This window comes from Bombus terrestris, chromosome 15 (genome assembly GCF_910591885.1).
Source record: "Bombus terrestris chromosome 15, iyBomTerr1.2, whole genome shotgun sequence".
Lineage (NCBI taxonomy): Eukaryota > Metazoa > Arthropoda > Insecta > Hymenoptera > Apidae > Bombus > Bombus terrestris.
Genome location: NC_063283.1, coordinates 10,977,438 through 11,000,428, shown reverse-complemented (window position 1 = coordinate 11,000,428; position 22,991 = coordinate 10,977,438). Strand labels below are relative to the sequence as shown.

Genomic DNA, 22,991 nt, shown 5'->3' with positions numbered 1-22,991 from the left:
TTGAAAATCCCCTCCCTTTCCCAGATATTTCACAGAACACAGAATTTACAATTAGTTGAAGTGAATGCAACATCTAAATGCCATGTAACATGAAAAACGCAACGGCAACGAACGAAAGCAAACTTCACTTAGTAAAGCGATTCTCTAGTGATTTGCAGACTGATCCAGCGAGCACCAGTCATCGCAGCAGTCACGGTACACGCCGTACCTCTTCCGCCTCTGTTGCTACTCGATACAACTACTGTTACTACTCCACAAATCTAATATTTGTCTGACATATGCTCGTTTAATCGTACCTCAAGAGTTGTTGAATCTTTATACATAGTAAGTTGACACGAAAATGCTAAACGTATATTGTGCATACGTGTATACATGTCAATATCGCTAATCGATTAATGTACGTCTCATTTTATAAGTGAAATTTAAATATTTAAAATTTGTGTGACAAGACAAGAAATATGTATTTCAATATTATATTAGATTATATAGAGTTGTTATTATATTTCTGTATGTTTTCTGTTGATCTATTTGATTTGTAATACAGAATAATTGGCAATGTTTGAATTATTTTTCCTAACTCGTGCGTTATCAGATAAGCATGTTCGTTTAAATCCCGCCCTCAAATTGCTGGATCCTTTTGTCAACGAAAGAAATCACAAGCGAAAGAAATTTTAAATTGTCTGATTAAAAAAATGGTAGGAAAGAGAAGGGGACGAAAGAAAGAAAAACAGAAACGTATCGATGAGTTTGAGCTTCGTAGGGAGTTGAGAAGACAAAGACGACCAACAGAATTATCCGACAAAGAGAGTATGTCTAAGATAGAGCTACCAGAACATCCGGAAGAAATTAGAATTGGCGGCATCGATGGGTGAGTAATCTCTTTTTGTCTTTTTCCTATTTTTGTTCTTTTCTCGAAATTTTTGTTACATACTGAAAATACTAAGAAGTTTTAGCGCTACTTATCTAAAACTAAATAACGGTATCGTGGAGTAGCAGTTGCGGCTAATAAATGTATTTCTCATTAATGTTCACCGATAAGATCCAATTAGAATTCATCCATCATCCTTGTTTACGAAAATATATTATCATATCGTATCTGTGCTTACGTATATAAATGTACCGCATGATTTTAATTCTGGCGCATTCAGATAAAATCGTCGTTTTATAATATTGTAGGAAATACATTTAATTATCTCGTATTTGCAATCATGTTAAGAATTAATTTCCACAAGAAAAGGTTTGTTAATAATATAAATGATAGTAAACATGAGAACGAAGTATTTCGAAGTAAATTTTTCCAATTTTTCTGTATGATTATCGGCAAATGTATATTTGCCAGTAAACCTTTATACTGCAATCGCAAACTCGTTTTATTCAAAATATAAAATCAAATCAGTTCAAAGAACTATTTAAATTACACGTTATTTTATTCATTAAAATTAACGTAAAAACATGAAGACATTTTTTTTTTGCAAACTTAAGAAACTCAGTATTACGACGTATGTAATTTTATTCTACACATTTCTCGGTATAACTCAAACGTAGATGAAATGAAAGCAAGTCACCTTTTATTTCGATCATGATTACGTTAAGTGATTCTAACAGGGCGTACATGCTTTCTGCTTTTAACTTCTATCTAGCTTCTCATCCTATTGTCACTACAAATAACCATATGATCAAGAACGGTTCAGAGACTTCACCAACTATCAAAAAAATAACGGATTAACGAATTGACGTGAATTTAATAATTCTCAGCGGCGGGACGCAGTCGACGCTGGTCATCATCGATGGCAAAGGGACACCATTGACGGAAGTCAAGGGGCCGAGCACCAATCATTGGGTAATTGATTAACCCAACTTTTTAACAATTATTATTCATCCCGTTTCTACTAATTTCTCATTTTTATTGTTATTATTTTTTTTTAATTATTTTATTTATTCATTTTTTAATTATAATCATATGTGGTGGGCTGAAAATCATTGTAGCGAGTAAATCAAGATTTTGAGAATCTGTATGTAATCGTGTATTTCAATTTTTATAAGTACCGCCCCTTTAATTCACATAAAAAAAAGGTAGTGACGAATTAACTTACGCCACTATGATTCTCAACCATCCATATATAAAATATAAAATTTATGTATAATTATAAAATACTATTGTTCTTAAGTTAGCTTAACCTTCTTAAGTAACCTTATATAATAAGCAAATTACATATATAAGTAAGAAAGTAATAAGTTACAGAAGTTTTATAATTAGCTTAAAAATTCTTTTATAATTATTTTATTTCGCTTTTTACTATTTGACTTATTTCTCTACTCAGCTACTCGGAATGGCGGAAGCAACTGCAAGAATCAACGCCATGGTCGAAAGAGGGAAACAGAGTATAGGAATATCTGAATTGATTCCTTTAGATTGTTTGGTAAATATAAAATAATTATCACGATTCCTGAGAACTATGTATACCGATGACTAGTTCGTAGATAAGTCTCTAGAGAATCGTATGATAAGCGATCGTTCTTATCGTTTGATGGATTAAATGAATTGTTTAATTTAAAGAAATTCTAATCAATTAAACAATCAGGGTCTTACCCTAAGCGGATGTGGAGAGGAAAGCACCGACCGTCAACTTACAGCAATGATGAAAGAGAAGTATCCAAATGTCGCTAAAGCTTATTATGTCAATTCAGATGCCATCGGTAGTCTCAGGACTGGTTTGCCAAACGGTGGGATAGTTCTAATCGCTGGCACCGGTAGCAACGCATTGCTGATGAATTTAGATGGAACAATCATAAGGTGCGGCGGATGGGGACATTTCATGGGGGACGAAGGCAGTGGTACGTGATGGGAATTGTTTATGTATAACTCATAAGGATGGAGAGATATGACTTTGAACAGTTTGTATATTTCATTGAGGTTCTAACATAGAGAATTCTTTATTTTTGATCATCCACTTATTTTCTTGTATAATTATTACTAGATGCATGTGTTTATACATTTCTGAGAAGTTTAATAACGCAAAAGTGCACAAAATGCATATAACGTGTAAAGATATATAAATTATCCAAAGTGTAGTATTCGTTATAATATTTCAAGAACGTATAAGAGAAACGCGGAAGATTGATTTTTGTTGACTTTTTATTTTGCCATTTGGTGATTAGAGTATATTTATTTTGTCATTTGGTGATTCTTAAAATTGTTTATCGTGTTCTCTTTCTATGATCATTTACTAGATGAAACAAATCTACGCTTAAATACTACTTTTAAAATTATGTTCACAAAAATATGAATTTGCATAATAAACATCAGCGGTGTAATTACGAAAAAGATGGATTTTCAGCTTTCTGGATCGCCCATAGAGCTTGTAAATACGTATTCGACGATATCGATGGCTTAGCTCCAGCTCCTAAACCCATAAGCTACGTATGGCCAGCTATGAGGCATTATTTCAACGTAACTGATAAGACGGAGATATTGCCGCATTTTTATAAAGATTTCAATAAAAGCATTTTTGCTATGTTTGCCAAGGAGATTGTGACAGGTTGTGAGAAAAAAGATCCACTCTGTTTATATATTATTTCGGAAAATGGCAGATACCTCGCGAAGCATATTATAGCTCTTTCAAGAAAAGCCCATAATGTGAGTCGCTTATTCTGGTTTGCAAATTCATATAAAAATTTGAAAAATTTGGAGAATTTTGAGAAGCATCCTGTTCGATCGTGTTATGTACGAGAAATATGGTTCTTTAGGATCTCAAGTTAGCTAAGGGTGGATTAAAGGTTGTCTGCGTGGGATCGGTTTGGAAATCATGGGATGTTATGAAGGACGTTTTCATCGATGAAATCCATGAATCTCGTGCACTGGATGAATTAACTATGATTCGCTTAACAGCAACAGCTGCATTGGGTGCGTGTTACCTTGCTGCGGAGGAAATCGATTGGTTCTTTACGAAACCCTACGAAGATAACATCGAAGTATTTCATCAATATAAGCGGAAGAATTATGTAAAACCGAGAGCAACGAATGATTCGAGTGAGTCAAAAGGAGACTAAGTTGGGAGACTTGGCTCAATGTAACCAGGAATCACAGATAGAAACACAAATAAAAACAAAAAGATTATATTTTATACGCGGATTTTATATTTACACATTTTTAAAATATATAAAATATTTTCAACAGCAACAAATACATAGAGATGAGAAAGAATAAACCTATTGTTAATTATATAACAATTGACATTTTCATTTGTTAAATTTGTCGATAAAGATTTCGTCGCCCGTATGGCACATCGTATATAATATATCGATCACGTCCAGTCTTCCTTTTTTTGTTTTTGATAAATTTTTAAGTATTACAAACAATGATACTGAAAACAATTTGGGATTGGTTATTCCGCACCTTTCTGTTCATTCTTAAGACAATAGGATACATGTTTCTTTTCCTCGTCAGCTTGACTTTTTTTGTTACCTCTTCCTGCCTATTGATAATCATAATCCTGCAAATGCTTGGTTATAGATTTCCATCTGAGTATGACGACTGAGATAAAAAAAGGTATTTATTTTTCAATTGTTTATAATTTATAAAATAAAAAACTAATTAATGATATAATAGTAAAAGGAATGAAATGATATCTTTAAAGTCAAATGTAACAAGTATCTAAAAAATATATTTTGACTCGATATCACAATTTAATATGTACATACTAGCATTCGTAATGCGAATGAACATTATGCAGATCGTTCATTTGCTTGGATCGACTTTTTCATATCTTTTCACCAAGCACTGAATTCATGTTTATCATTATGTGATTTTTAATTGATCTCCGCATAGAGAAATATTTTTCTGTTTATATATTTCAATCCGTTAAACATGAACGTATAGAACTTGGCTTTAGTATAACAAATTTCTTCTCTAAATTTAACAATTTAAGGTACGTTTGTTGAAATATACATAACGTTTTTAAGAATTATTATTATGCTAACGCGTTACCTGTACACATTTATTCCCGACAGAATGATGTGATACGAGATACTTTCACAATTGTTCGAACTATAATCTCTGCTTGTCACAAAATTCAGTGTATCAATGGTTAGTAGTGGTATTGATATTTTACAAGCAAAATGCTTCTTTATATAATTACAATAATCCAACAGGAATTAATTAAAATAATGTCCCGTTAATACTGATTCCTTAAATTTTATTTGGTTCAAACTAGTTCGATTAAATCCTTTTCATCGAAACAAGGTAAACAATTTTTTAAATTTCACTTTTCGTCGACCGAATTAATGACTTATATTATTCATCAGATTTAAGCATCTTGTTCTCTGACATTTGGTTTGTTGAGATGAACACAAGAAATCAAAAGGAATCAAAACCTTCCGCGGATTTGTTAATATCAATTTTGTGGATCCAACATTTTAACGGGGCATTGTTGTATACCGGTATACATACATAGATATCTTAATATACTCTATGATATAATATGGATATAAATTCTGATACGATTAAACTTTTGGCGACAGTATCATTCATATAATATTACATAATATCATTCATATAATATTACATAATAATATTACAGTTTATGTACATTAACATGTGTGTGTGTTTGTGTGTGTACACACATACATATCTATATATCGATTCAAATTCTGATAATTCATAATGTTCCTCTCTTCAATATTATTGCTATATATTATTTATATGAACATGCGACTATTAATGCAAACCCATAACAATTTTACGTTACTCCTACTATTTAAAGGGATAGTAATCGAAAATGTTACACAATTAATCTCTATTCGTTATGTTGAACACGTTCGATCAATGTTTCAGGTCGAATATCTCTATAAGAAGTGGTTCTACGCTCGACGGATTTAAATTAAGATATACTCCGACAACTTCATTGTTTAATCTATGAAGATCTGAAATTTTCTGAATTAATTTTAGAAACATAGATTTGGCTTCGCATCCGGGATATACACTTTCTAGATAACGTCTCAACAAATAGTAATAAGAATTCTATAAACAAAATTATATTATTAATATTCATTTAACGAGTTATAATCACACAAATACAGAAAATCATGTTAGACTTACTTGTTCCAATTTAATTACATCATTATGCACTACCTTCGGTCTGTCTGGTGTAAATAAAGCAATTGCGCTTAAAATTAAAATAATATTCTCATCTCTCCACCTAGGATCGAAACTTCTAATAAATCTTGAATGCTCTGTATAGAGATTCCCTTTTGCTTCTTTTAACACATCCACCTTTATATTGGACATACTTTCTTGACTATGCGGTATCCACCACATATCTTTCTCAACATCGTAATTGAGTGCTGATCTTAAAATCATCATTTCCGTGGAACCACCTTTCAAAAGAGCTATTTGGTCCTCCTGACACATATTTTTGAAGGCGTTTATCTTTTTCGCCATCTTTATTAAGCGTCTAATAGCAATGGCAGTAAGATTTATAACGTCTAATAGTGCTGGGTCAGATCGGCTGAAATTGTTCTGAAACCGAATACACATTTTAATAAATGTCAACGTATAAGTCTGTTTCTTAAGCTATAGTAACTATTACCTTAAATTTACAGTCTTCTCCAATTAAATTCGTTATATCCTCATCTAAAGGAGCTAATAACGCTTTGTTGGCTACTATTAATTCATTTAACTTTGCTCTTTCAGCATCGTTCAATACCCTTCTGGTCTCCATACCGCCGAGAGCAGAATATGTTGAAAATTCTAATTTAATCGCTTCACAAAGTATAGATTCAATGGAATTCACAGCAATTGGTACTCTGAAATATAATTCATAGATAGAGTACGTGGTACAATTATTTTTCAGACATTAAGCAAACGCGAATCTCGATTATACCTTTGCACATCTTGAAGTACGTCTCTTGTGACGTCCGATAGATTTCTGTTCCAATCACTACTATTATCCCGTTGCTTTATACATTCCTCATGACTCGAATTCGTAATTAAATCGGTCAAAATAGGATTTTCTACTTGTTTCTGTTTAACTTTTAATATTGGTTTAAACGTGTGACTGGAATTATTGTTACTTGGTTTTACATCATCTTTATACTGAGTACTTGCTTCTTTCTCAGATAGTGCTTCTTTATCTGTGACGACACCGGTTTTTTTGAAAAAGTGCGAAATCTGGGGATCTGCTTCTAATTTGCTAATAACAACAGGGTCTGACATAATTTTTATAAGTAATTCTTCGTTTTGAAATATTTTCGTGATAAAATTTGAATTATTAACAAGTTTTGCGATCAGAGTGGAGTCCTGTGAGAATTTATTACTAATAAAATTGTCTTCTTCTGAACACGTTTCCTTACTCTGTTTTTGACTAAGCACTACTTCTTCTGAATTTTGCACACTCGTGTGCATTCCTGAATTCATATCTATGCTCATTTTCCTACAATGTGATGTGTGCTCAATATATTGGGAATTCTGTACAGAGCTACAATCAAACTTGTTGTAGCAAGATGCATTTTCAAATTCAGAAGAATATTTCATAGATTCATTATTAGTAGAAGTAAACTCAGAATTTAGGTCTGATATATTTTGGTCAGATTTTCTTGAACCTATTACTGACTTCTTACTCTTTTCTAAATTATGAGATGGAGATTTAACTTTGTCTAACCTTTGTTGATTTTGAGAAGGAGAGTTGAGATCCATTCTCAACCTTTCAGCATCAACATCATTCTCTTCGCCGCAAGGTGAAGAAGTATGATCATAATTTTCAAAGTTTGAGTTTGAGTTATGGGAAGAGTCTTTCATCATATCTAGTGTTTTTGACCCACTTATGGCTCCATTTTCGGGCGGACTAGAAGGGCTTGGTACACTTGCAGCTGTTACAGGACTTAAGCCTTCAGTTACATTCTGTCTATTTGCATCTAAATCTGTATATTTTCTATCAGACTCCCAAAAGTATGTGTCTGATGCAGTTGACGCAACTGAATTAACTGACATAGAAGTGTCATCAAAGTTACACTCATCCAAGTAACCTTTTTTTATTTTTGATGGTTTTGCACTCTCCAAAGTTGGTCTTTTCTTTGCACGATTCTGTTCTATTTTTTGTCTCTTCAGTACTTTGTCCTCCTCAGACATAATATATTCCTTCCTCATGCCTATGCTGAAGCACTTGTCTAGGCGACATTTTTGACAGAAGCGTCTAGTGACTGGTGTTATATTACAATTTTCAGTAAATGGGCACCTGAAATCCTGCAAAAATACAACAATAATTCTAAATGAATAAATTAAGCAAACGTATCTTTCATTATCTATTGAGTAGTTCAAGAACATTATAATATAAATATTGATTACACTTTTATTTTCTAATCACTGTATTACAGTTACTTATACTACATTTGAATCTACTATTATGTCACCTCCTTTATGAAATATCTAATACGAAAATTATTTGTCAAAATAGAAATTTTGAATTAGATCAATGACCATGAAAGATGAAATATCAGATTAGCAGATATGATATGTAATCTTCCCAAAGTTTGAACTTGATGGAGCAATACTAACTAAGAAGAAAATTCATAACGAAAATATCACTCATTTAACCATTGATCCATACCGAACAACAAGAATATTCATGTAATTTTATTTTATGACTTTATAGTTGGTAAATATGCCATGAAACATGAGGACATGAATGTAGCATTTGGGGAAGATTAAAGATATCATCTACTCTAGCTAAACAATATTTCTGACAGATTTTGAATTCTAGAACTGGTCATTCAGAAAAATCTAAAATAACAAAAGTCATTGGAAAAGTGCATTGAATCATATGGAAATTGTTTTGATGAAATATGTATACCATATTTTGAAGGGACTACGTGCGGCTTAAATTTTATTTGAAGAAATATTTTCTATATCTCTAGTTAGAAATACACTAGAATCTTTCATATTAATCACCTTATTTTTCAAAGCATTTCGTCGGAAGAAAGCTTTGCAACTTTCGCACGAAACCGCGTTGAAATTGTAACCGAGCGCACGATCGCCACACACACCGCAAATCTTATTCGTCTCTCTCGCTGGTTGTTCATCTTCCATTGCTCCCCAGACCGATTTCTCCAGCGATTGACACTCTTATCTTTAACGCACCATTCGGTATTCCCGCTCGGAATTACGCTTCTTCGATGACTGACTCATGTCAGTGTTGTTTTTATCGCATCGTCCGCGAAAATTGACGGAACGAAATCAAACGATCTCGAGCCGTGATTTTTCACGATTTCGAAACGATTAGCATTTTTTATACAACGTCCCGGATCTGTGAGAGATATCGCTTGAAAAGCTTTAAGTGACAAGCTAAATGGACCGCTCAATTGACATTCAGTTACAAGTAGTTAACCGAGTGGTGCGCACAAACCTGTCGTATATGTTTCACTACTCACTACTATATAAATATAACTATATTATACACCCTCCCACTACGTCATTGTCCGCAAGCGACGTGACGTCACAAAAGTAACCAGACCTGTAGCGGCTAGGGAATTTTTCAAATACATCATTCTTTGCCTATGAAAAGAGATTTCTGACCACAGATTCCCGCGCAAAATGCATTCAAATTGCGTTCTTTTCCCGATCTTTAATGATTCAGCCCAATCTATCACTGTTTCAGAAATACAGGGTGGAATTTAAATGGTTCGTACATTAAAAATATTACGAAGCGTACCGTATTATTGCTTAAGTGAATCGTAGTTTATTTTTCGTTAGAAAATTATTATCGTCGTAGTATGTAGAGATAACGCATCAAACGTTTTATGATACACAATTTGCTTCTCACGCGTGTTATCAAATTATATAATTACAGGATGTTGAACGAGCAACATGTATGTATGAATCGAGGTTCATATCTTGTGCCGAGCGCATGTCTTATCAAGGAATATCAGATACACGAGTTGTCTAGCATTGTGTTCTTCTTAATTGTGTTGCAGTTGTTAAGTAACTGGTTCAAAGTTCACGCGCACACATTTACTGCACAGAACCACCGTCCATCCAAGGTTGATTTCAGAATGTAACTTCAAATTACGTTATGTACATATGCATAATACATCGATTCGTTTTCTCCACAAGTGAAAGCCAATTCACGCAATAAGAGATCTCGTGTAATCGTCTAAAACTCAACTAGAAAGCTGGGAACTTGATTACACGAGTGTTTACTTAATTGATGTTATCGTTATCAATCGCCGAACGTAGTTTCGAGATAAACACGACTGAGTAATAAATTGTCGGCTGATCAATTCGAATTTAATTTTTGATTAGTTTCAATCGTGTTAGCATCAATAAACAAAGAATATAGATATCCGTAAAAGGCATTCGCATATCATTGTACTTCATCATAACACATAATAATTAATTAAGCCCCAGTATATTAAATTTCGTTTCATTTAATAATACTTTCATGTTACTACAAAAATTTAATACTATCAACATGAAATATAGAATAGAAAAACGCTTCATTGAAAAAGTACATAATAATACTTTTTATGAGTACCGTAGATCGCATAAAAACAGCTAATTGATTCCACGGATTCACGATACCACATTTAATTTTCAATTGATGTAGAAACGTCTACAGAATAAAGATTTTATTAAATATTTATAATAAATCAGGAAAAGAATTCCAATAGAAAACTTTTTCGTCTTTTTTGAAAAATTATCTTTTATTCTCACAATGACATGGCAAAATATAAATGCATAGATTACAATCTATTGGTTGATTCGTCAATCTATATATATATATATATATATATATATATATAGATATACAATATCGAGAAGTATGTACGTCGGGTTCAACAAATTTAGATATAAAAAGAAGAAAGGTTCCAAGGTCGTTTTTTGTGTTCATTTAAATATGGCACTTAACAGTCTAGTAAGTAATTGGTATCAATTAATTCTAATTAAGTTTCGTTATCATAATAAAACTGAATACTGTTAAATACTGAGTTTGTCTTTAACCCTGTGTAGCTTTTGATCTTTGTTTGTGATATTTTTAGACCTCCACATATGGCAATTAATGAAAAAAGTAGCCTTGAAACGACCTTGATGTTCTTTTCTATTAACCTTTCTTGATTACGATATTTTTTCTTTCATCGTTTATAAATTTAACATACCTCTTGAAATATATCTACAATTCTCAATTTATCTCGAGTTACCTTGTGAATTGTGGTACAGATCACATTATTCTTAAAGTAATTCTTATGTACATAATCAGTTTTTATAATCAAACGTGTTTTTTTTTACGCAACCGATAACAATAAAGAGTGGTTACTTCTTGTTCGATCTAGATATATTTCCTTAAGTTAAAATTATAATAAACCAAACAAAACACGATACGAAACTTTCTCGGCAGTATCTCAAAATACTATTGTTTAAAAGAAAAGTCTTATTTACAAATCTGTAGCATATATATATATATCACTGCTTAACTTCTGAAATTTCATTTTCTCGAATTATCTTATAAAAACAAACCTACAGCAGCAAGTATACAAGAATTATAATATCGATATGTGCACAAAGTGATTGTTCTTTCTGTTACAAAGATAACAACTACCATACATCGATGCTCCTCAAATCTGCCAATATGCAAATTCAACATTAAAGTACTGCTTGTAAATGTTCGTATTAAAAATATACGCAATTCATATCGTCGAGAGATCTATTTCTTTTCTTTCTTCTTGGTAAATATCAAACGTTTCTCCATATGCGTGTCACAGTTCATATAAATGCATTCGAACCTTATCAAAAATATACAAAGTTGATTTTCGACGAGTGACGAGTACAAAAGGCACTTGTTGAATAAATATTATATACGCATAACCATCGTGTCTGATCTTTAATTCCTTTTGAAATTCTTATTTGGGCAGTGTTTGTATTGCACAAGCTGGTATGTGAGAGCATTCAAAGGCTTATTTAGGCGGAGTATCTGTTAATTTCGTGCTCCCCATTTCCACGCCACCGCTATGAAGCACTAGTTCCTCTCGCGTGTAAAACATTACGATTTCCTCGACATTCGAAAACGATTTCTCATTTACTTTTGCTGATCCTAATGCGTACCTATTCGACAGATATATGATATTCGGTTTTATTCAATTCCTTATCAACTTTTTCTTACTTTTCTACTAAAACAAATATTATAAAAATTCTTTTAATTCTTAGATACACTGTCATGTGTGAAGTTTCACCCTATATGAGCTTTATTTTAATATCATCATTATATTATCAATATTAATAGTATCATTTAATATTATCAATATTATCATCGCAATTTTATTGAACTAATTATTGCAAACAATATCATTTCTATTCTTCATTTAATATTGAATAATGATAAATTCCTTTGTTTAATTGCTTAACTTTTAAAACTTTTTCAAAATACTAGAGTGAACTTTCACCCAAGGTAGCCTTTAAGTTAATAATATTTTATCATTTTTGGAGCAATTTTCTTATTGAATTGTTAGTTATAACTATAGATTTAATAATTTCTTTCTAATTATTTGTTTATTTATTATTATTAGAACAAGTCCGGTACTCGGCAGAGATATTTATACGGACAAGGAATGTTAGCGCGCAAAGCTCCCTTACCTATTGTCAGGTCTCTTCCTGACTGGAACGTTATACACCCTATCCTTGTACCAGAGCACCAAAGCCAAAGGATTATTCACTTTTGTCGTAGACGGTCTCAGGAGAAAGTATCCGTCTTGAGGATTACTGTAAGTACTTTCTAAACATAGCAAATTCATTCATAATTAGCGTATAATCTAATGAAAAAACGCAAACTAAGTGAAGTTGAAGTACTTATTATTTTTATAAAATGTTAATGATAGTTATTATTCTTGCTTTAGGTTTACTTGACTTACGACAAGGACTTACGTTCTTTGATAAGACATGTTGCTTGTTCTCTGGTAACATTATGGAACCAAGGCTTATCAACGTATGATTGTCTCTCGGGCGGCGGAGGTAGTGGTCTCGAAGCCCTTTCCGATGACAAAGAAGTATTGCTATGAGAATGAGGCAATGTGGCCGATTTCTTCTCAGGAGATCTCTCTGAAAGCAACAGAGAACACGTTAGGTACACTAAAATCTCAGGCAACATAATAATTTTTTGGATCTATTAAATATTCAATGGGAGATCCATACAATTTATTAATGGAATATATTTTGAAAATACAGTCAAATTTACTATAGTTTGAGGCCAATATTTCACTAACTTGATAAATTCAGGCGGGCTTGAGTGAGGGCTGCCTGAGTTAAACATTCTGAGAGACTCGCCTGACGACGAATCGCGGTGTTTAAGGACACGTTTCGTTTTGGATCTCCAATTAAGGCTGCCATTTTCGTAAAACCTTCACGTTCACTCAGGGAGTGAACAAACTATTTGCAATTTTATCGGAAAAATTTTAATCACATTTATCAGAAGAATGTGCACCGATATATCATCGTCGAATCTCATTCTATTCATTACCTGGCGATATAACTATACACAAATTTCACGTTTATTGAATACGCTCAGTGCCGTCCAATCTTGAATTCGAAGCAAGAACTGAAGGAAAACAGTGTTCTCTTAGTCGGTTTCGCTTGTAAATTATCCTAAACACCGTAAACAGAATCAGGAATAAGTATCAGCTAGAATTCTTTTGTATGCAACGTATCTAAATTGTAATATCGAATACACAATTCTAAACAATTTATAACGAACACTGTTAGTCGATAGATTTGAAATTTTAGTCCATCCGTACAAAATTGAAATCTTCTACTACAAACCAATAAATAATCAATCGCTGGGAAAAAGCTATTGAAGAAATCTCTCGCGATATTTAAAAGTTGCTGCAGAGAGAAGCTACGCGACAGAAGAACTGCAAACGACCCGAACTCTTCGAAATTAATACACGGACTGACGTTTAATCCAAGGCTTGGCCGAATAAACAACAAAATTCGGCCATCCGTTGGTCTCTCAGTATGGGGCACCCCGTCTTCTCAAAGTTTAAAAATATATCGCTTACTTCGTACTTATTTTCAGATTGCTCTAAGTCTTGAAGTATTTCCAATTTTGGAAGAAAAAGTCGAGCGTTTCTACTGAGAAATTTGATGATCTTGTCTTTCAAGTATGTATAGTCAATGTGTATACAAATATGCGAAAGAATGCGCAAACAATGTGGCACGCGAAGAATTTGCTTCGCAAGAGGTTGTTGTACCTGGTGGATCAGGTGGTTGGGAGTAACAACACCGTGAAAGCCCCCGTTTGATCCTCACTATCATATCGGAAACCTCATCCGCCAGACGAGCGCCCAAACCTCCCAAAAGCTGTTTGCTCAATCTCAGATAAAAACAGGAACACATTCCATCCCACTGTTTCCTCTTCCGTTTACAATGATAAGATTCGAATGTTAAGCTTTTGTTTAATTAGCTTTTAGGAAATCGTAATCTCTTTGAAGCATTGCTCTTCTGTTTAAACAACAGCTTTGAAACACCGCACTTGTCTCTGTTGCTATTCATATTATTAGTATTACAATATGGTTTGCATACAGTATACTTAATAATTCACACGCGTTCTTGTTTATCTTGACGAATTGTTACCACTGAAAATTTGAATTTTTTGGTAATTCGAATTGTCCAATTTGATTTGAAATGTCTAAATATATCGGCAGAGAACGACTCGAGATAATGGGGACGATAGTTCATCCATGACTGGTTGCAATTGCAATGCGCATCAGGTTGCAGAGATATTGGGGGCCGGCCATTTGCCACGCACATGTTTATGAGAAGTTGAGACACCGAGAGTTTTTTATTATTTTAATTTAATACAGCCTGCACTTTTTGCTTTGTTCCTCGTAACACGTTGCATTTTCTATCTTCAACAATTTCTGTCTAATTACTTTCTTTATTTTGGTATTCACACTGGCATAAAACGTAATTTTATCGTATCATGGAAACAACTTTCTTAATATTTACCAGTATCATTTTGTACACATACAGGACAATTAAACAATATTGCTATAAGGTGTTAAAAAATTATGTGTATATATATATATATTAACTAATTATAAATATTATACAAACCCTTTAGTTTGTCCAGGTTTGTTCGACTTGGAGTTGGAGTTAGAGAGGGGGTAGTTGATGACTGGGGAGGTTTCGCTGGTAATGGTGGGGGTGATTTTGTATTTATCGGCATCTGAATGGGATTTAAATAGTACCCATTATCATCTGACTGGAAAAGTAACTTTCGTTCAATTTTTCATCGAATTAATCATCACAAAATGAAGATAGAATTTATATGCTTACTGTTTCCGTAATCGATTCATAGATCTCGTAATGTTCTTCTTCTTCCTCGTAGCTCGTAATACTTGGTGGTTGATAAACACTTTCCGCGGAACTTTGATGACCGCTGCTCAACGATTGCTTACTGTCCACCTTCAACATGTTCTTCTTTTGATTTTGTTCGATTATTTGTTCATCGAACGCTTCATACTCGTCTTCGCTCTCTTCTGTTCTTGCAGGCAAATTCGCAACCAGATCGAGATTCCTAAGCGTTGCAGGAGGCTTTGTTTGATCTTTGCTCGATTTTTCAACGATCGTTTGATCTTTGTTCTTTTTTGGCTGTGGTGGCGGTGGAACTGTCATTCTTTCTGAAACCATTGGTTAAGAAAGAAATTATTTGTTAAATTATTCGACTTTTTTTTTAGATCACCTCTCACATCTTGGATAAAAGGACATCATAAAGAGATACGATTCAATGATTTTTAACCTTTGATTAATTTTAAAGAACGATAGAACGCCAGAATCATTTCACGAATTTACGAATTTCACGACTATAATCTTTTCTTTCTTTTTCACTGTTTAAAAAAACGCTAACCAGTGATGCTAAATATACGATTGAAGATTGAAAGCTTCGTGATCTTTTTCTTTTCTTACTAATATAATCTTTACTAACTCTGATTAGAGTTGTTCGTCCTGGTTTTCGACGCATTATGCAGAAACGATTTCCGGGGTTGAGTAACATTCAGAGCTGAGACCTCCACGTTTTTTCCTTTCAATGCTTCAGACTTCGGTACTGCCATCGGCTTTTTGGTATTTCTAAATTCTAATTGTTCTTTAAGTTGCTCGGCCAGAGACTTTTCCATTTGGCTATGCAATCTGGACGTATTCTTTAATGGCACAGTGCTTGTCTCCTGACAATTTGCATACGTGCTCTCGTCATTCTGCATGGGACCACAATTGGCGTAAGTTCCTTCTTCCTCTTGCCTAGACCTTGCTTCCTTTGCTCGGACATCTTCTTGTTTAAGGTCCACGTTATTTTCTTTATGGTTGTTACTTTTGGCTCCATAATTTGATCGAGAAACTTTTTGAGTTTCTGCTAAGGTATTTTCCTCGTTTGCTTCGTCTTCGAAGTCGGTCCCCCAGGATCCGGTGTCGCTTAAGGGGTCCTCGTTCGATTGAATCTCGAGTATCTTTTCTTCTACGAATTTTTCAGGTGTCTTCTTTACTTCCTCCACGAATGTCAAGAGACTCCTAAACAATTAATAAATGTTTCGAATGATACAATTTGTTATTTATATACTGTTTAGAGTAATCGAAGGATCGTATAACTGAAGTCTTTAATAGACAAGTAGATACAACGACCTTCTTTAATTTTCCAAGTTTTTGTCTAAGAGGAGAGATCAGAGAGCAGAAAAACTTTAACTAACATCGGACATAAATACATCTTATTCGTATTATGCGATAAAGGTTGACTTTGAGGCAATTGTTAGAAAAAAGATACGTAGACAAATAATGGATATAAAAATTAAAATGACACGGAGAAGAATCTTTCAATTGTTCCGAACAATCCATAAATTATATATTACACCACGTGGTAACGTGTTATATTAAACGTAGAAATAATGGCTAAATCAATGCATTTAAAATTAGCCAGAAATATCTGATCAGACTCTTTCGCACGAACGATATCAAATGCTGTTGCAATGATATTAAATATCGTAGCTTTTAACGTCTATGTTCTACGCCATCCGAATTTTCTAGAAACGTTATCTTCTAATTATTATTAGAAGTAGCATGGTAATGTCGCTGCGTTAACAGTCGTGTTGTTGTCAAGTGGAATTTCCTTAATAAAAGAAGATAATAAATTTTGTGGCGTCAGTGACGATATTGGATGATCGAGGGCGTCCCACACGATAGAATTACGCACTTATGGCACCGGTTTGTATAATCGGAGCCATACTGTCTTGTTAGCATGGCCTTCGGAAGTGCTAGCCGTGCCATATGTATTACGATTTTCGCCGAGCCATTGAACCTTCCGCTCAGTATGCATACTGTGTCCCGCAACGCTTTCTATAGCATCGTCGCTCGCCAAATTTTTCACCGACTCAAGCCACCGCGATGCTTAGAATTGCTCATTCGAATAGCTATTCTAATATCGATAAAATGCAAACAATTCAACCTCAGCGTATATATAGTTAGAACCTGTTAAATACAGTATCTAATGACGATACAACTCTTCTGTTCATGCGAAATTCAACAATAGAATGGAAGTAGAACGCACGTCTTAACACCTGCATCATTCTTTCGATTTCAAGTTTCACATTTTCTTTTTACCAGAATTAACGATTCATCGATCAACGTTGCGTTAACGCACTAACATTTCACTTTCAATTCTTTTCCTTTTTCATCGACCTATGTCGTCAAATTCTATTGTTTTCTCTATAAATTATTGCTTGGTACCTAATAACCCTTATATCCGTAATGCTGATTCAGAAACACGTGAATTTTTCTACATGCTGACTCATAATATTGCTGCCCTCGTTATGCAGTTAAAATATTCTATCTACCATATCGAAACATTCAAGAAAACTAAAGTATTTAGTTTAAACTTTTATTACTTTTTTCTACAGTTTTTGTATTTCTTTCTTCAATTTAAAATATTTAGCCATTATTTCAAGCTGTACAATATATCTATACTTAAAAGCAAAGAAAAAAAAGAGAAGAAATGCAGAAAACGCAAAATATTTTAAGACATCTTGAGAAATAAGTAAAATGTTAGACGAAGCGTTTTAACCAATTGTAAGGTGAAGCAGAATGGTCACAGGAGCTTTTCTGTATCAAGTAAAATTGCAACTTATTGCAGTTTTCGAATAAGAAATTCTAATCAAAATAATTGATGAGAGAGTACAGTTATTCGTGAATTCTATCCGCTATCGTATTTGTTTGCGTTTCACGTTACACCTATACTTTTGATAATAAAAAATAGACTCGAGCATTTCAAATTATGGAAATACAATAGATACGTTAATTTGATTACGTTCTATCGTAAATAAACTAATATTCATGAATGTTAAATATAACATTGACTTTACTATTTTCTAAGTATTCAAAAATATAGAAAGTCCAGAATGGAAGTATTTGCATTTCCAATTTCGATTACATGCAATAAGTAAGCTAAGTGATTTTAAGTAAGCAGAGTGATTTTATTTTATAGATTTCACGAATCAATAAAATCACTGGTCCGGAAAATCTTCGAGTTATCCAGAATAGAGTCCTCTGATAAATCGTGGATCACGACTGGATCGGATCACGATTCGAAGGTGTGTCTCGGGAAGATGATTCGTAGAGAAGAACCGTTAGACCGTGACACGGAGCTTCGGGATTCTACTTGGTCACGGGAACAAGTTCACGCTGTTCCACCATTTTTCACGAAGAAATAAGACACGTCTGATATTTCGTTCTCTTACCATATCAATGGACGCGTGAGATCACTCTTCCACAACGCCAGCTTCCCTTCCGTCAAGTGCTGGAATAATTACAATTAATTAAGAAGAGTATAAGAGAGCACGCGCCGGTTGGAAACGAAATAACGACACGAATTATGAATGAAACCGCTCGACGCTCGCTGCATTGTACACGCATTTTCTCTTTATTCAACAGGCTAGATATTTCTTTTTCTTTGCATTGTACGATTTAAAAAAAAAGTGTAAACTAATATTCGAGTTTCTATTAATTGGAGTATTAATTGGCGAAACGCGAAACACCTACAGTATATGGTAAAAAATTAATTACAGATGATCTTTTGATATCGAGATATCGAGATTTGTTAATGTAGCGAATAATTTGAAATTTAAATATCTATATGTATCTGTATCTATATAATATGTATATACCTGTGTCAAATATCTTGCAATTTCTAAATGTATACATGTACATCCAGATTTATTTCAAACTTTGGTAATATGATCATGACAGACATGATGAAGTTTCAAAATGTTTAAAAAACGTACATGTGCAATATATTCGTAAAATATTTTTACAAGTCAACCACTACAAATGTCTTTCGCTTATTTTTTTCAACAATCGTCTCTATGAAAAAAAGTTTTGGTGATATCTTCTTTATTTGCATTTTACTGAGACGCGATAATCTTAATCGATTAAAAGTTAATTTGATTTGAGGATTTAAAAGTTCGTGATAAACGAACTCATTATGTTTATAAACGTTTATACATCAATCCGTATAAGTAGTTATCGATGTACCATTGTATCAACGTAGCTATAGATGGCACAGATGTTAATCAACGAGGCGTGAATGAAAAGAAAAGAAAAGAAACTGTATAGGAAGACCTTCCTTACCAGCAGCTCGTCGCCATCGACCTGCCGTTTTGTGATGGCTTTACAGCACTCCTGCAGGCCATTCTGCAAAAACAAGGATAACTCGTTCTATCAAACAGAACGTGCATCGCTGATAAAGCGATAAGCAGCACACATGTATCTTGTGCAAATATTTACATCGCGACGATAAAGCAAACCAGTTAAATATACAGAGCGTATCCTCTTTTTTCATTTTCTTAAACCACCATTTTTCACATATTTCCGATAATATATCAAGGAAATGTTTACAAAATGTTTGCAAAAATTAGTCAGTTTTCCGTCTGTTACACATTTTCAAAATTTCTTTTTTCGAGAAAAAGTCAAGGCCACCTTTCTTCAAATCTAAAATATATGATGCCATTTTAAAAGGGTCAAGGTGATTGACCTTGATTTTTTATTGAAACAAACATTTTTGAAGAATTGTTAATAACCAAATGTGTGACAGATCGGAAACTGACTATCTTTTCTTCAAAACATTTCTTTACAAATGAACAGAATATGAACAGAATAATGAACAGAAATAGCTGAAAAATATTTAATCTTATAATTAGAGGATGCACTCTATATGCAAACTATCGTTACTTTATTGTTTGTGCGTTATTGTACTACTGTTTGAATTGACTAAAATCGATACGACATATTTCTCAGAATTTTACCAAGTTTAGTCTTGTACACGTGTATATGACAGCTTAAATTCTTCGATCATGTTAATTCTAGCGTTGCATCTATTGAATCTTCTATTGAAATAAACGCGTGTCCTACGTTGTCTGGCTTCAGCTTTTGAATTTATCGCGCGAAGTTCAATGAAATATAATATAATAGATACGTGTACGCGATGTTCGTTCTATTAATTTCCTTCGTTTTCCTCGTAAGTGATACATTTTTGAGAAAGTTAGAGAAAGCAAGTTTCACTACTTTTTGTACGTGATACGACGAATAGATTTTTTAATATCCTATTATTTTCATGCAATAGAAAAACCATAAATATTTTAAAATTGACAATTATAATATTTCTTATATTTCCTTATACATTAGAACAAGTACGACTTACAACACAATACAGTTCAAAGATACTAAAATAAAATATCACAAATTTAACATTTACGATGAAAATGCTGTCAACTAATAACGTGAATACTCTATGTGTCCTCATTGAAAGTTACATTACATAACTAATAACGCGAATACTCTATGTGTTCTGATTGAAAATTACATTATCGTCTTATTTTGTGATTACATTACCATGTTGGATATTTTATCCAGTAGGTCGTGTAACTTTAGTTTAGAATCGAAGTGTTTGCTTTTGAATGGTATACTCGGTCGGTATACTTTCGTTGCTCGATCATGTTCACACGAGTTTCAGTGACTTTTTGTATTCTAGTCGCATGACTTTATGACAATAAAAAGAAAGTACTTATAACGTTGAATGTGAACCTCATATACTCATTCCGTATTAGTTAAAAATACGCACGTAAACCACTGTTTGTACACATGTGTTTCATATGCGAACTTTGATATTCTTAATGTGTCATGCAGTGTGACAGGCAGTGTAAGGTGAACTAACCCGTTCTGAGACGTCACGAAGGGGAAAAAACACATGTTTATTGATCGTTTCCCTATCTACCGATTTACACAAATAATTCAACGTACATTAACACTTTGCTTTTGCTATATATTTATCGTTTACGAAACGTAACGACAAATTATATACGCAGGGTCTTATCGAATCATTTATTGTAAACATTGGATAAAACATACTGAAATGAAACTCGTTATTAATAGAAAATATTTAAGTTTTTAAATTATAAATATTATAATTATTCCAATCCTTCTTATGACTATATTCTACGAATTCGTCTGAGATTTCGGTATCGAGTTCGTGTCAATCAATTCGCCACTGACAATTTTAAAGATGACTTTTCACTGAATCAGAGTTTACTTACCTTTCGAAGTAGGCACAACACATCATTGGTGCTCCAATTCGATATGTCCTCAAGGGCGTCACTTCGCGACAACTTTTTGAACATTGCACCGCGTGTTCACGCGACCGTGACAAAAAAGCGTCGCACGTGTTCACCGTCCAGTCGCATCTGCATCTGGCATCTGGTTTTTGTGGGCGAGGTGTCTTGAGTCTTGAGTCTTGACTCTTGACAACCCTCGCTGTTTCGTATTTCCTCCCCTGCCCCACCCCGTTCTACTAACGTCCATTGACGACTATCTCATACATCCGTATGACGAGCTAGCCATCGTCATTCCGATTGGTCACTTTCTTATGGTGCACCTGCTTTATCCGATACGATCTGGTACCAGTGGTTCTCAGATTACGGAATTTCTCCCTTACGATATTTCGAGAGTTACTGAACGAAAGTCGGTAATGTTTAATGACAAATGTTTAATGACAAACTGGCTTCTTGTTTCTTTAAGTGACCATTGTTATACTTACTAGTTTTTTAAATTCCTTTTGTGGGCAAATTTTTACTATCTAAATAAAGGGAGAAATACTTGGGATTTCTTAGAAATGTATTTTTTTCCATAACTGCACATATAATTATTCCATTCACTTGAACAATTAATGGAACATTACTGTACTGCTTGACCAAGTAAAAGTCAAGTTATACTACGATTTATCATAGTACGTTCTTCAATATCGTTGCATAGCTTTTTTGCAGGTTATTACAGTTAACATTTTAGAGAGATATATTTATTGGGGAATTAATGTTTGGTAAAATAGTTTTTCATTTTATATGTGTTATAAACTATGAATTGAATTTTTGTTTCCCCTAGATTTTGATTACGTAATTTTATGTACCTCTTCCGACTCGTCCCATTGGATAAACCATGATTATATAAACAGATCTGCACACTCATTAGGGAAAACTGCCCGAAAACTGAGTCGTATCTAGCCGCGAAAAATCAACATTGAAAGATCAACAAAGTCCGTGTTCTTGCGAGACAGACAGAGATAAGTAGAGCGTCTCTGTCTCCATCTAAAGCATTCATAGCATGTCACGCATGCACAGAACTTTTTGTTTTCCACATTGATTTTTTATAACTAGTCAATACTCAATTTCTAGATTTTCCCTAGGTTTCGGTATATGAACGTCAAGATCTTATATGACCATGGAATAAATTATAGAATAAATTCTTGTTTATATTACCTTTCGGTTGAGAATCAGTGACTTAAAGTCAGTTCACAATGTGTAATACATTTGTCACTTCGTTCTATTTTCATAAAAAAAATGTTATATCTTTTATATTGGATTAAATGTTTTCTAAATTATTTAAATTTAAATAATATGTGTTTTTTTATTGAAGATCCAAACAA

At 33.4% G+C, this 22,991-nt stretch overlaps 3 protein-coding genes and 1 long non-coding RNA gene across 7 annotated transcripts; 2 read left to right on the top strand and 2 right to left on the bottom strand.

Annotated features, from left to right (window-relative positions):
• The first annotated feature begins 184 nt into the window (after positions 1-184).
• LOC100648916 (N-acetyl-D-glucosamine kinase) lies at positions 185-4,124 on the top strand. Of its 3 annotated transcripts, none has more exons than XM_003401233.4 (7): positions 185-324; positions 700-868; positions 1,756-1,840; positions 2,322-2,420; positions 2,583-2,835; positions 3,339-3,637; positions 3,748-4,124. In XM_003401233.4, the coding sequence occupies exons 2-7, from the start codon at positions 810-812 to the stop codon at positions 4,048-4,050; spliced, it is 1,098 nt and encodes a 365-aa protein (XP_003401281.2). In that variant the 5' UTR covers positions 185-324; positions 700-809; the 3' UTR covers positions 4,051-4,124. The 3 variants fall into 3 exon arrangements, with proteins under 3 accessions (XP_003401281.2, XP_020722685.1, XP_020722684.1); XM_020867026.2 differs by having other exon boundaries at positions 281-397; XM_020867025.2 differs by lacking the exon at positions 185-324 and having other exon boundaries at positions 693-868.
• Positions 4,125-4,644: 520 nt separating this feature from the next.
• Positions 4,645-9,382, bottom strand: LOC100647440 (nuclear hormone receptor HR96). The gene is made up of 5 exons (XM_003401220.4): positions 8,945-9,382; positions 6,882-8,239; positions 6,588-6,804; positions 6,098-6,517; positions 4,645-6,019 (listed from the first exon to the last, which is right to left on the bottom strand). Exons 1-5 carry the CDS (start codon positions 9,080-9,082, stop codon positions 5,822-5,824), a joined length of 2,331 nt encoding a protein of 776 aa, XP_003401268.1. The 5' UTR covers positions 9,083-9,382; the 3' UTR covers positions 4,645-5,821.
• A 512-nt stretch (positions 9,383-9,894) lies between these two features.
• LOC110119946 lies at positions 9,895-20,668 on the top strand. The gene is made up of 3 exons (XR_002308466.2): positions 9,895-10,032; positions 12,553-12,747; positions 18,507-20,668. It is a non-coding gene; the product is annotated as an uncharacterized LOC110119946 (long non-coding RNA).
• LOC100651421 (lymphocyte cytosolic protein 2) lies at positions 11,893-21,883 on the bottom strand. 2 transcript variants are annotated; one of them, XM_003401252.4, is made up of 9 exons: positions 21,610-21,883; positions 19,649-19,711; positions 18,760-18,818; positions 15,966-16,543; positions 15,317-15,660; positions 15,095-15,242; positions 12,908-13,081; positions 12,620-12,758; positions 11,893-12,091 (listed from the first exon to the last, which is right to left on the bottom strand). In XM_003401252.4, the coding sequence occupies exons 1-9, from the start codon at positions 21,691-21,693 to the stop codon at positions 11,944-11,946; spliced, it is 1,737 nt and encodes a 578-aa protein (XP_003401300.2). In that variant the 5' UTR covers positions 21,694-21,883; the 3' UTR covers positions 11,893-11,943. The 2 variants fall into 2 exon arrangements, with proteins under 2 accessions (XP_003401300.2, XP_012172328.2); XM_012316938.3 differs by lacking the exon at positions 21,610-21,883 and adding an exon at positions 20,909-21,512.
• Positions 21,884-22,991: the final 1,108 nt, after the last annotated feature.